At 38.3% G+C, this 14,744-nt stretch overlaps 1 protein-coding gene across 1 annotated transcript; it reads right to left on the bottom strand.

The window, feature by feature from the left end:
• Window positions 1-12,132: 12,132 nt before the first annotated feature.
• LOC126159842 (uncharacterized) lies at window positions 12,133-13,974 on the bottom strand. The gene is made up of 2 exons (XM_049916656.1): window positions 13,858-13,974; window positions 12,133-13,107 (listed from the first exon to the last, which is right to left on the bottom strand). The coding sequence occupies exons 1-2, from the start codon at window positions 13,972-13,974 to the stop codon at window positions 12,133-12,135; spliced, it is 1,092 nt and encodes a 363-aa protein (XP_049772613.1).
• Between the last annotated feature and the right edge of the window lie 770 nt (window positions 13,975-14,744).

Here is a 14,744-nt window from a genome sequence, read left to right as displayed (position 1 = left end):
TAAACTGCAGTCAAACATTCACCTTTCCTGTTACAGTCCTCACATGCTTGTTCCATTTCATACTGCTTTGCAGTGTTATGGACAGATATGTAAACAACATAGCTGTGTCAAGCAGGACACTAATAATGTTGCATCAAAACTTTTAGGTTTGTTTTTTCTGCTCATCTGCATTAACTCACATTTTGCTACATTTAGAGATAGGTGCCATCCATCACCCCAATTAGAAATTTTGCCTAAGTCTTGTTGTATTCTCCTACAGTCACTCATCTCCAACATATTATCATACACCACACATCATCAGCAAACAATCACAGAATGTGCTGTTCACCCTGTCCACCAAATCATATATGTATACAAAATACACATCATCACTCAACAGAATGTCGGTAAGTTGGACAATGCTAATTATCTAATTGTGTGCTGATTTCTGTGTTGCAACAGATTGTTGCTGATGGTCATCTGGTCAAAACTATATGGTTAGTGTATTTTGTGCCTTGGAAAAACCATGTGACTTATTGCCACCAGTTCCCAGACTGTCGTGCCAGTTCATATCTAAGTCCTGCAAGGCACTGCTGCATAGTGATTTTAATGTTGTGTGCCAATTTGGAAGTGTGGAATTTTCTTTTCAATCAGAATTAGTTTCAATCCTGCAAGCTCCTTAAATTCTGATGAGTACTAGTGTCAGCTTTCCATAAATGATGTAATATGTGTAAATTAACTTAAATGGAGGACAAAGGACCTCAATGACATCCTTTTTTTCACCGGATTAGTTTGTTCTTTCTTTAATGGTGTACTAACCCTTTTCAGAACATGGTTGTTCTTAGACAAAGTTCAATCAGGTTCATACATGGGAACACAAAATAAGAACAACTGCAGTGCTGGTACGGGCATGTAGGCTGATAGGTCAAGGCTGGACTGTAAGTATGCAGCACTAGAAAGTATGCCTACATTGCAACTGAGCCACATACCACTGTTGCACCACTGCTTACCATACCAGGTTGGTTGTTCAATATTATATTGTAGAAGTGAGTTTTTGGATGGTTGTTTCTCTTATTGCAGTAATGGTGGGATAATCGAGCAGTGAAGTTACATATGATAGGTATTTTTTCTAATTAGCAACAAGTTGCTAAAACATACTAAATTTGTAACTGAGGGGAGGTGAATCATGTTTCTAATTGGTGCATCGTGATGCCTGGAATCTCACAACAGAGAGCACCATCAGCACATGGGGTGAGCTGGTTCACATGATTTGTGCTCTCGATGTTCTCTAACAGTCTTTGCTGGAATTATTTGGCTCACAAACCACACAGCTTCTTTACAAAAAAAATGACATGTGTACAAACCTGCATTAACTCTATTAGAGATTGTTGAAGATGAGTAGAGAAATTCATGAAGAATATTCTGGACTTGATGATTTGAACAGTGAACTGCTGATAGAGGAACAATAAATGAGTGATCTTTTGCCAGAATGAACTAAGCGACATTTAGTTAGTTTTGAGAAATAAAGGACTGAAGTTATGAGTTTACAGAAACTTATTTATTCAAAAATATTTATGAAGATATATGCGATATGGTGCATAATAGGTGTGAAAAACTTTTACAAGCATTTTGAGCCTTGCAGCACATTATTTAATTACAGTTTGAAACTTAAAACTACAGAGAAACAATGTAAAATATCCATGTACGTCAGGTTATTTTGTTGTCACATCACATGAATGCACATCAGTACAAAATATAAAGTAAAGTTTTCTTGTTTTTGTATTATATTCATATATAGATCTATTTGGCAACTGAAACACACAGATATAATTTCAATATTTATGTAATACAGCATTATTAAGCAATTTTTGGAATTAGGAGAGAAAATTGGAATATACTTAAGGCAATGATTATGCTTCCCCATTACTCATCTTCTTCATTACTGTCACTGCTCATTTCTGATACTTCAGCCATTTTGAGACCCTTATAGAATTCATGGTATATTGGGGGTACTTACATTAGAAGGCTCTGACTATCTTTCAGTTTCTCAGGGCGTAGAGTGCGCCCTAATGAATACAATGTAGGTAGTGTAATTTGACTGAGAGAACAGTGGCGAGCTTTTAAGGGTTTATTTAAATTCACTGAAGAGTATTCTTCCATGTCATTGTGGCTGTATTTGTACTCCATTATCCCTGGCTTCTCTTTTGAAAATCTCATTTCCTTAATCCTAAGCCACTCAACCTTTCCTCCAGAAAGATTTACTTTTCTGTTAGTTATTGCTTTTTTGAGTAACATTGTACTTTTGAAGTAACTAAAATCCATTTTTACAACTTCAAATTTACCTTTCTTTACACTGGCATTCTCAATAATACAATAAAGCTGTTCTGAGGCAAATATTTCTGGATAATGCCGTAGTTTCCTGTCATTCAGCAGATATGAGTAACCAGGTTGTTGTTGGCAGGGATGAGTCTCCTGATACAAACTTGCTGCCCATTGCCATTTGCCTTTCTGTAAGTAAACACCACATTGGCAAGCTCTTGATTTGAATATGGAACCATTGTTTAGAAAGCAGTATCACATCCACTACAAGGTGAGTCAGGAAAAAAAAAAAATCAGACACAACATTACTAATTACTATGTCAGGACAGGGTAACAGGGCATGATGCATGAGGAATAGTACCACCCTCTTGGAGGAAACCATGCATATTATAACTGTGGCTGCATGGTATAGAGCGCGTTCGACCACAGTCTCTATAACAAAGTGTGATTGAATAAATGGTCTCTAACACGGAAACCATGCATTTCCAGACATAACTTCATTAGACCTTTTTTTGTATCCTTTCATCGATCAATCCCTGTAGTTTTTACATGGTGCAAAAAACCATCCTGTATATAGAGATTTATTTATTCATCCATAAATCATCTGGTAGCAATAAAGGATTTGCCATAGAATATATAATGATGTTTTACAAGTACAGGCCATGGCCTTGCTGAAGACTTGTTAGATTATGCTACTGTAAATTGTTCTAGGATGTTCCTTGACTGTTATATGTATTAGCTATCCTAGAAGGCATAACTGCAAGTAAATTTTTAGTTTGTAGGTTACAATTCATTAAAAAAATTCTACCTGGAAACCATGCACAAAACTCATGTTAAGATCTCAAATATGACATTTGCAGTTTTGTAACCACAGATTAATTTACACATAACTCTTTCAAGTGATTCCAGAAAACTCTCAATGTTACCTAAGTGATCTACACATGCTTATGATATAGAATGAAACAGAACTAAATATAATTTCAAATCTACTTCCTTGTTGGCTATTTCATTGTAACCTAATCTCCAGTGAGTGTTTTCTTGGTATTTTTTGTTCACATATGTTCTGATTATTTTTCTGTCTTGCATGTTATGCCTGTTTCAGCAGTGCTCATGTGGAAACAATTTTATTTACGTATGGCGTTTCTAGTTGTGTAACATCTCTGTAGTGTTTTAATTACATGCTTAGTGTGCAGCCATTTTTATGTATGTATTATTGGTCAGTTTGTTTATTTTACTAAATCACACAGGTTTTTCATTGAGCTTATACATCATGATTTCTCATAAACATTTAAATTTTTGTATTATTTTGATTTCCTGTTCTTCTGTTGTGATTTAATTTACAAATGATTTAGGTCTGTTAACATAATTTTCGCTTTTGTGAAGGATATTCTGAGACTAATGTGTCCCCACTATTTGCAGTACTATATGCGCATTATACACTGAAGCACCTAAGAAATAGGAATAGGTATGCATATTCAAATACAGAGAAATGTAAAGAGGTAGAATACAGTGCTGCTGTCATTAGACAACAACAGTCTAGTGCAGTTGTCAGATCGGTTACTGCTGCTACAGTGGCAGGTTATCAAGATTTAAGTGATGTGAATGTATGCATGAGCAATGGAACACATCATATCTGATGCAGCAATGAAGTGGGAATTTCCCCATACACCCATTTCATGAGTGTACCATGAATATCAGGAATCTGGTAAAACTTCAAGTCTCTGACATTGCTGTAGCCAGAAAAAGATCCTGCAAGAATGGGACCAATGATGGCTGAAGACAATCACCAATGTGACAGAAGTGCAATCCTTCCACAAATTGCTGCAGATTTCAATGCTGGGCCATCAGCAAGTGTCAGCATGCGAACCATTCACCATAACATCATCAATGTGGGCTTTCAGAGCTGAAGGCCCACTTGTGCATCCTTGATGACTGCACAACACAAAGTTTATACCTCATCTAGGCCTGTCAACACTAACATTGGAGTGTCAATGACTGGAAACATGTTGCCTGGTCGGATGAGACTCTTTTCAAATTGTATCGAGCAGATGGACGTGTATAGGTATGGAGACAACCTCATGAATCCATGGATCCTGCATGTCAGCAGGGGATTGTTGAAGCTGCTGGAGGCTCTGTAATGGTGTGGGGCATGTGCAGTTGGAATGATATGGAGCCCCTCATATGTCTAGAGATGACCTTGGCAGGTGACATGTCCATAAGCATCCTCTCTAATCACCTGCATCCATTCATGTCCATTGTGCATTCCAACAGACTTGGGCAGTTCCAGCAGGACAATGTGACACCCCACATGTCCAGAATTGCTACAGAGTGGCTCCAGGAACACTATTCTGAGTTTAAACATTTCTGCTGGTCACCAAATGCCTCAGACATGAACATTATTAAGCATGTCTGGGATGCCTTGCAACGTGCTGTTCGTAAGAGATCTCCACACCCTCATATACTCTTACGGATTTAAGGAAAGCCTTGCACAATTCATGGTGTCAATTCCCTCCAGCACTACCTCAGTCATTAGTTGAGTCCATGCACATCATGTTGCTGCACTCCTGTGTGCTCGCGGGGGTCCTACACGATATTAGGCAGGTGTATCAGTTCCTTTGGCTATTCAGAGTAACTTGCCACTTTTCTGTGAGTGAGAAAATCGGTGGTAGTTGTATGACTTTGAGCCACTATAGGTTATTTACTCCCATTGTCAACCTTAGTTAGGAGTCAATACAGCATGCCATAGCAATACAGCACCATGTAGGCACAATATTATTGTTTCCAGTATGCTGTTTACCATAAAATAAGGAGGCAGGGCTGGTTTGCACAAACATCTCGCCTCTCAGTAGCCATTGTTCTAGGGGATGACCACAAGCTTACCTTCCAGTGCCTAGTTATACTGTGTCTATAGTAGTGGCTTAACTTCTTGTCACATTTCCTGCATGTTGTTGGACAGGTGAGCTAGGTCATCAGTGAATCCTTGGTGGTTAAAATTTTTGTTCTATTGGGTCTTCCAATTTTTATATTATTCAGGTTAGCCTTAAACATTAATACTGTGCCACTGCATCATTTCATATTCTAACACACTGTTGAACAGCAAAATTGACTAGTAGTCTTTCTGTCTTAAACATGTTCTTATGAGCAATGTCTCAGAAATTAGCCTCTGAACCTAAATCTAGATTTGGCATTGTTTAAGGCACATTCTGTCAATTTCACTAACTCTGAATGGACTCTATAAAATTTCTTATTAATTTTCAACAATTAAGGTCTATGGACACATACATATGCTTTCTTAAAATCTACTAAGGCTACTCAAGACATTTGTTTTGGTTCAAATAATATGACATGATTAATTTTAAAGTGACAATTTGTTATGTACAGTTTCTCCAGGGTCTGAAGTCTCTTGTGAAGTTCCCTTCATTGAGTATGTTGACTTTTTGTAGACCAACTGAGCTATAGTTCTTGAATTGTATTTATCTTGATGAACTGCTTGACTGTGACAGTATAAATTTCTTGGTCTGGTTCACTTTTGTAATCTGGAATATTGTTGTAAGTAAGATGCTGTGCGTCAGCACACCCCTTCTCTCCCCTCCTCGAATGGTGGTGTGCTGTCGCCCGCCCAACTTCCACGATATCCTTGTCCATCCCTATGCCATTTCCAAAGCCAAACTCTTATGGCAGGGATTATATCCCCATGGAAAACACAGATGCAAAACCTGGCCAATCCACCCACCCAGCACTTACTATTTGACCCCTGTTACAAGATTAATCCACCCCATCAGAGGCCAGGCCGCCTGTGATAGTAGCCATGTCATATATCAGCTCTGCTGCAATCACTGCTCAGCTTTTTATATTGATGTGCCTACAACTAGCTGTCCACCAAGTGACTGTCCACTGCCAAACTGTTGTGAAGAGTGAAGTGGACCATTCTGTGGAAAAACATGCAACTGTACATAGCATGCTTGATTTCAATGGCTGATTCACAACTTATGATGCCGTTTGGAATCTCCCCTCCACCATCACCTTTTCTGAAATGGTTTAACCTGCAGTAACCTACTGTCCCCACACTCTCAGCCCCAACTGTTTCCATCCTCTCTGTCCTGTCACCTCCTCGCAATTCACCTCCACTCACTCTCACTGTGCACTGCTCTCTGCCAGTACACCCACCGCTCTTTCCTCCTTATCTCTTTGTCACCTTTCTGCTCCCTATTTTCCCCTTCTCCCTTCCTCATAGCCTCCCAATGCTCCATCTGGCATCCCTATACTGCCACCTCTGGTCCCTGCATGTCTTCCAGGCAGCAGTGATTTCTCTTCCCCCACATGTACCCTGCTATCTCATCCCCTTCCCCACTTCACTTCAGATTTTGCTCCCATTTGAAGCATTGCTGTTGCATTCTGGCCAGAGTGACCAGAGAGAGCAGTCATGTGTGTGTCAAGTGTACTTTCTTGTGTGAATGTGGGCAGGTATTTCTTTTCTGAAGAAGACTTTGACTGAAAGCTTATATGTAGCAGTCTTTGTGTCATGCCTGCCTGTGACTCAGGATGTCATCTTTATGGTGAGTAGCATTGCATCTTTTTCATAATACTGTTGACATACACTCTTCGGTATTCACCATTTTGTTACTCTAGTAATTGTTTCATGCTACCATATGGAATCCTTAGAAGATCTTTCATGTGGATTAATACAAAATAATTTACACTACTGAAGAAATGATAAAATAAGTACAAAATAACAGGTGATGTTCCAGGCCACAGGTTTAATGAAAATCGCGCTGACCAGTATTTTGATAACCGTGACACATTTGCTTAGTACAAAATAGATTACGTGTTAGTGCTGCAAGTTTACAGCCTACTAAAGGTATTTATTTTGTGCTTCAAAATGTAATTGGAAATATTAATAATATCTAGTAACAATAACTCAAGACACGAAAAATAAGGTGACACAAAATTGATTTAGTAACAGATGGTGCTTACTGCAAGCATAAACAGTTTAGGTATCTAGTTTTTTTAATACTTTATTATTATTTATTTGGCCTTCAGTGTGATTATACTATTTAACCATTAAGAATTACACTGTTTTGCCTTAAACAATTTCACTGTTCACTCCTCAGCAATTATATAAACAAACTGAACTTTAAAACAAATAAATATACAACTACCTAAAAATAGAAACACAATATTTCTTCACTGTCAGCAAAGGAAGAATGTTGTTGTTGTTGTAGTCTTCAGTCCTGAGACTGGTTTGATGCACCTCTCCAAGCTACTGTATCCTGTGCAAGCTGCTTCAACTCTCAGTACCTACTGCAATCTACATCCTTCTGAATCTGCTTAGTGTATTCATCTCTTGGTCTCCCTCTACGATTTTTAACCTCCACACTGCCCTCCAATACTAAATTTGTGATCCCTTGATGCCTCAGAACATGTCCTACCAACCGGTCCCTTCTTCTTGTCAAGTTGTGCCACAAACTCCTCTTCTCTCCAATTCTATTCAATACCTCCTCATTAAATATGTGATCTACCCATCTAATCTTCAGCATTCTTCTGTAGCACCACATTTCGAAAGCTTCTATTCTCTTCTTGTCTAAACTATTTATTGTCCATGTTTCACTTCCATACATGGCTACACTCGATACAAATACTTTCAGAAACGACTACCTGACACTTAAATCTATACTCGATGTTAACAAATTTCTCTTCTTCAAAAATGCTTTCCTTGCCATTGCCAGTCTACATTTTATATCCTCTCTACTTCGACCACCAGTTATTTTGCTCCCCAAATAGCAAAACTCCTTTACTACTTTAAGTGTCTCTTTCCTAATCTAATTCCCTCAGCATCACCCGATTTAATTCGACTACATTCCATTATCCTCATTTTGCTTTTATTGATGTTCATCTTATACCCTCCTTTCAAGACACTGTCTACTCCGTTCAACTGCTCTTTCAAGTCCTTTGCTTTCACTGACAGAATTACAATGTCATCAGCGAACCTCAAAGTTTTTATTTCTTCTCCATGGATTTTAATACCTGCTCTGAACTTTTCTTTAGTTTCCTTTACTGCTTGCTCAATATACAGATTGAATAGCATCGGGGAGAGGCTACAACCCTGTCTCACTCCCTTCCCAACCACTGCTTCCTTTCATGTCCCTCGACTCTTATAACTGCCATTTGGTTTCTGTACAAATTGTAAATAGCCTTTCGCTCCCTGTATTTTTCCCTGCCACCTTCAGAATTTGAAAGAGAGTATTCCAGTCAACTTTGTCAATAGCTTTCTCTATGTCTACAAATGCTGGAAATGTAGGTTTGCCTTTCCTTAATCTTTCTTCTAAGATAAGTTGTAGGGTCATTATTCCCTCACGTGTTCCAACATTTCTACGGTATACAAGCTGATCCTTTCCGAGGTCAGCTTCTACCAGTTTTACCATTCGTCTGTCAAGAATTCATGTTAGTATTTGGCAACTGTGACTTATTAAACTGATAGTTCGGTAATTTTCACATCTGTCAACACCCGCTTTCTTTGGGATTGGAATTACTATATTCTTCTTGAAGTCTGAGGGAATTTCGCCTGTCTCATATATCTTGCTCACCAGATGGTAGAGTTTTGTTAGGCCTGGCTCTCCCAAGGGTGTCAGTAGTTCTAATGGAATGTTGTCTACTCCCGGGGCCTTGTTTCAACTTAGGTCCTTCCGTGCTCTGTCAAACTCTGCATGCAGTATCATATCTCCCATTTCATCTTCATCTACCTCCTCTTCCATTTCCATAATATTGTCCTCAAGAACATCGCCCCTGTATAGAACCTCTATATACTCCTTCCACCTTTCTGCTTTCCCTTCTTTGCTTAGAACTGGGTTTCCATCTGAGCTCTTGATATTCATGCAAGTGGTTCTCTTTTCTCCAAAGGTCTCTTTAATTTTCCTGTAGGCAGTATCTATCTTACCCCTCATGAGATAAGCCTCTACATCCTTACATTTGTCCTCTAGCCATCCCTGCTTAGCCATTTTGCACTTCCTGTCGATCTCATTTTTGAGATGTTTGTATTCCTTTTTGCCTGCTTCACTTACTGCATTTTTGTATTTTCTCCTTTCATCAATTAAATTCAGGATCTCTTCTGTTATCCAAGGATTTCTACTAGCCCTCGTCTTTTTACCTACTTGATCCTCTGCTGCCTTCACTACTTCATCCCTCAAAGCTACCCATTCTTCTTCTACTGTATTTCTTTCCCCCATTCCTGTCAATTGTTCCTTTATGCTATATTATATAATCTATCTGATACCTTTTAGTATCTACAGGGTTCTTCCATGTATACAGCCTTCTTTTATGATTCTTGAACCAAGTGTTAGCTATGATTAAGTTATGCTCTGTGCAAAATTCTACCAGGCAGCTTTCTCTTTCATTTCTTAGCCCCAATCCATATTCACCTACTATGTTTCCTTCTCTTCCTTTTCCTACTGTCGAATTCCAGTCACCCATGACTACTAAATTTTCGTCTCCCTTCACTACCTGAATAGTTTCTTTTATCTCATCATACATTTCATCAATTTCTTCATCATCTGCAGAGCTAGTTGGCATATAAACTTGGACTACTGTAGTAGGCGTGGGCTTCGTGTCTATCTTGGCCACAATAATGCATTCACTATGCTGTTTGTAGTAGCTTACCCGCATTCCTATTTTCCTATTCATTATTAAACCCACTTCTGCATTACCCCTATTTGATTTTGTTTTTATAACCCTGTAGTCACCTGACCAAAAGTCTTGTTCCTCCTGCCACCAAACTTCCCTAATTCCCACTATATCTAACTTTAACCTATCCATTTCCCTTTTTAAATTTTCTAACCTACCTGCCCGATTAAGGGATCGGACATTCCACGCTCCAATCCGTAGAACGCCAGTTTTCTTTCTCTTGATAACAATGTCCTCTTGAGTAGTCCCTGCCCAGAGATCTGAATGGGGGACTATTTTACATCCCGAATATTTTACCCAAGAGGACACCATCATCATTTAATCATATAGTAAAGCTGCATGCCCTCGGGAAAAATTACGGCTGCAGTTTCCCCTTGCTTTCAGCCGTTCACAGTACCAGAACAGCAAGGCCATTTTGGTTAGTGTTACAAGGCCAGATCAGTCAATCATCCAGACTGTTGCCCCTGAAACTACCGAAAAGGCTGCTGCCCCTCTTCAGGAACCACACGTTTGTCTGGCCTCTCAACAGATACCCCTCCGTTGTGGTTGCACCTACGGTTCGGCTATCTGTATCATTGAGGCACGCAAGCCTCCCCACCAATGGCAAGGTCCATGGTTCATGGGGGGAAAGGAAGAATAAGGTTCTTAATTTCTGAATAAAGAAGTATTAATTTGCAAAGAATGATTATGAATAGATAGGTACAGTCACGAAAGTTTGAGATATAAACAATTGTGTTAGTTCCAGTATGTTAGTTGCAAATTGATATCACACAATATAATTTTCCATGTGTTTTATTCCATGTGATCTGATGGTACACAGTGTGTTACTGATGTTGGAAAATATCATTTAACATTGTTAACATATATCAACATATAGTATCCTAATGTATTGTATCGCAAAGGTTGGTTAAGTTTACATCAATCTATTGCTCAATGTTTTCAGTTTAACATAACTAGCAACATTACTGTTCTACACATTCTTTTATATAGTAAAAACAGTGACACAGCAAATACGACTTCATGGCTTTGCTAAATTTTATGTTGTCTTCGATGGACTTAATACTAGTGGGAAGATTGTTGAACAGTTGGAGGCCCATTTGGATAGCTTCCTTTTTACACAGTTGAGTGTTTATATGTAGAACATGCAGATTTGAGTTTTTCCTGGTGTTGCGTTTATGTATTTCATTATTTTTTACGACTCTAGAGTCAGTTCGCACTATGTGGTTTCTGAAAAATTTTAGAGTCTCGAGAATGTATAGACAAAGCAGTGTAAGGATTTCCAACTTTCTGAAGATGGGTTTGCAGGAATCTCTGAGTTTGCCCCCAGTAATAATTCTCATTTCTCTCTTCTGGATTTTGAATGTGCTCAGGGCAGTTGGAGAATTTCCCCAGAAATATTTTAGGTGGGCTTGTATGTAAGAGTAGTACACGATGGTTACTGTTTTCAGGCTTTCACATGATTTCAGTACATTCAATGCATAACAGCCAATACTAATTCTGGCATTTACCTTTCCTGTATGTGTATTCCATTTCAGGTTGTCTTGAACATATAGACCCTGGAATTTGAAAACCGTGTCAGTATCTATTGGCTGGTTATTTACAGTGACAAGTGGCTGAGAGGAATTTGCATTTTGTGTTGTGTGGAAGTTCATGGAAGCTGTCTTTTTGATGTTGCTAGTTAATCTGTTGATTTTAGCCCAGTTGCTGAGCTGTTCAGTGGCCAAGTTCACAGCTTTTTGCACAGCCTCTGTATTCTCCCCTATGAGGAGTACAGTTGTGTCATCATCAAATATTATTGTTTTGTGTGCATCTACATTCATGCTTAAGTCATTAATATACAGGAGGAAAAGTAGAGGTCCCAATACTGAGCCCTGTGGTGCACCTTGCTTTACAGTTTTATTACTCGATGTGATTTTGGTTATTGATTTGGTTTGTCTATTAGTATATTTTATGCTGACTCTCTGCATCTGAATGGTTGGGAAAGAAGCAATCCAATTGTTTGTAATTCCTCTGATTCCATAGTGTTCTATTTTTTCCAACAATATTTTGTGGTCAACAGAGTCAAAAGCCTTTGACAGATCCAGAAATATGCCTGTTATGGGTTGTTTTTTATTTAACAGATCTAATAGCGTATTTATGCAATCATATACTGCAGTTTCAGTAGATTTGTTGCTTCAGTTTTTTGTACATTATTTTTTCAAAAACCTTAGAAAAGCAGGATGAGATTGAGATAGGCCTGTAGTTATTCATTTCTTTATTATCACCTTTTTTGAAGCCAGGAATTACTTTAGAAAGTTTCAGAGCTTCAGCGAAAGTATCTGCCTGGAAAGAACAGTCACAGAGGTGAGTTAATGGTTCAGCAATCGTGTGTACACAATTTTTGATGACAGCTGCTGAGATACCATCAATTCCAGCTGAATATGAATTTTTTAATTCTCTGAGGGCTTTTGCAACATCATTTTCAGTGACTTTGATAATGAAAATTGACTCTGCACATGTGTGATATATTTGGTTTCCTGGTTGGTAGTTTGTGTTAGGATTATTTTTGACCAATTTTTCAGCTATGCTCATAAAGAATTTGTTGAAAGAGTCCACCACAACTTCGGGATTACATATAGATTCATTGTAGAGTTTGATTTCTATTTTCGTTTGTGTAACTTTGATTTCCACTCTTTCCCTTTTTATAACATTCCACATTGCTTTTACTTTATTGCTGGATTTGTCAATGTACTTATCAGTTTGCATCCTTTTTGCATGTCTTATCACTCTTCTTAGGATAGATGTGTAGTTTTTATAGTATTCTGTTAGTTGGCAGGAGTCACTACTTTGTTTATGTAACATGTGGAGTATTCTTTTATGTTTGTAAGAGATTTTTATAGCTGGTGTAATCCAAGTCTTGTTTCTCTTATTATTATTTATTCTTACTGGTTTTAGTGGAAAAGCCTCTTCAAAGTGGTGGATCATTGTGTCAAGAAATAAGTTGACTTTCATGTTGACATCATTGGCTGCATACATCTCTGTCCACTTTTCTTTACTAAAGAGGGCATTTAGCTTGTTCAAGTAATCTTGAGAGTAAAACCTCCAGAAAGTTTTAGGTGGGACTGGGTTTGAGGTATCTTTGCTAACATCAACCTTCAGAATGACAGCTTGGTGGTTGCTGAATCCTGCATTGTATACTTCTAGTATACTTCTAGTGTTGGGTTAAGTTTATTTCTATTTGCAAAAATTTGATCTAGAGCTGTCATGGTTGTGGGTGTTATTCTAGTGGGCTCATTTACCAGGCCATGCAGATTATAAGTTTTTGCACTGTCAATCAATGTCTCCCTGTTTCTGTTGTGGCTGAGAAAGTCTATATTAAAGTCACCACATATAATTACATCCTGTTTCCTTTTACTTATTTTGGATAGAAACAAGTCCATTTGTAACAGAAAATCATTCATACTACTGGCGGGGGGGGGGGGGGGGGGGGGGGGTAAATTGTAGCTACAATTAGATTTAGATCTGTAAGCTTTATGGCTGCACATTCAAAGATCTTGTCTGTTCCTATTTCCTTTAGGGTAGGAAGTGGGCTATATTCAATGTATCGTATTATGAAGATGGCAACCCCACCATGTCCATGATTTGATCTGGAGTAGTGTTCACACAATTTGAAATTTGCTAGTGAGATTAACTTAACTACGTCAGTGCAGTGTCAATACTCTGCTAGGCATACTACTGAGATATCACTGAGTTCACTGGTCAGAGAAATGCTTAAGTCATCAGTTTTGTTGCTTAAGGATTGGACATTCTGATAATAGATTTTCAGGTCTGAGTGGGGTTTATTCAGGGGGCTCTAAGTCATATTTACTGTGTCACTGACCTTTAGTTTAAATTGTGCTGTACTCCAGATATGTTGACTTCTGAGCAGTTGTGCTGGTTCTGTTGGTTGCCCATGGCAGCTGACTCATCTTCCAGGTGGTCCTGAAAACTATCCACATGCACATCACTTTGCTGAGGCATCACATTGTCATCACATTATTGATCTTTCAGGTTCCTGACCTTTTTAAGAGGTCAGGAGGCTTGTGTTTCATTTCGGTGACTTCGTGACCCATTTGTCTAGTATAGCTTGCACAGTATGGCCACTATTACTCTTTTTATTTCCCAACTTGTTTGTCTTGATCCATTTGCTTATAAGCATCCGTTTGTGGTTTCTGACTTTTGGTTTTTTATTGTCTCCCATAGTTGTCAGGAAGACCAGTCTATTGCAGATAATCTCCTTGCCACATTTGTTTAAGTGGAAACCATGTGTTGTGAAGTGGTTTCTGGCTAGTCTCTCTATTTCAAAATTCACAGCAATTCTTTTTTGTATGCATATTTTCCTATATTCAGTGCTTGTATCAGGTGGAGGTTTGCAGTATTAATTTTACTATTTAAATTATGAACATCATATCTCCTGGGTATAGGATGGATAATGATATTCATTTAGTGACTTAGAGTGAGGATTGGTTCCAATGGTTCTACCACATGTTTCATCATTAGATCAAGAGGTTTGTCTGTCCTTAGAACCCCCCATTACAATCAAATTATCATGTGTACGGAAGTTTCTTGTCAAATTTTCTGTTGTTGCTTTTTTTTTTTTTTTTTTTAAACCGTCTCTTTTAGTGAAGCACCTGGTTTTACTATGCTTTTTACCTGGTATGAGGGCCCTAGTTTGTCTTGCAGTATTTGAGCATTGTCTCTACCATAACTAGTACTTTCATTTTTTCTGAGATTTTCTTGCTATGTAACGT

The sequence above is a fragment of the Schistocerca cancellata genome, chromosome 2 (assembly GCF_023864275.1).
Source record: "Schistocerca cancellata isolate TAMUIC-IGC-003103 chromosome 2, iqSchCanc2.1, whole genome shotgun sequence".
In the NCBI taxonomy this organism is placed as follows: Eukaryota; Metazoa; Arthropoda; class Insecta; order Orthoptera; family Acrididae; genus Schistocerca; species Schistocerca cancellata.
This window is presented reverse-complemented; position numbering and strand designations above follow the sequence as displayed.

Bases quoted from the DNA above. Each gene is read 5' to 3' on its own strand.
- LOC126159842 (XM_049916656.1), bottom strand. From the start codon at position 13,974: ATGCCTCAGCAAAGTGATGTGCATGTGGATAGTTTTCAGGACCACCTG. The intron at 13,108-13,857 runs GTACAGCACAAT...GTCATTCTGAAG, and splicing joins CAGAAGTCAACATATCTGGA to GTTGATGTTAGCAAAGATAC.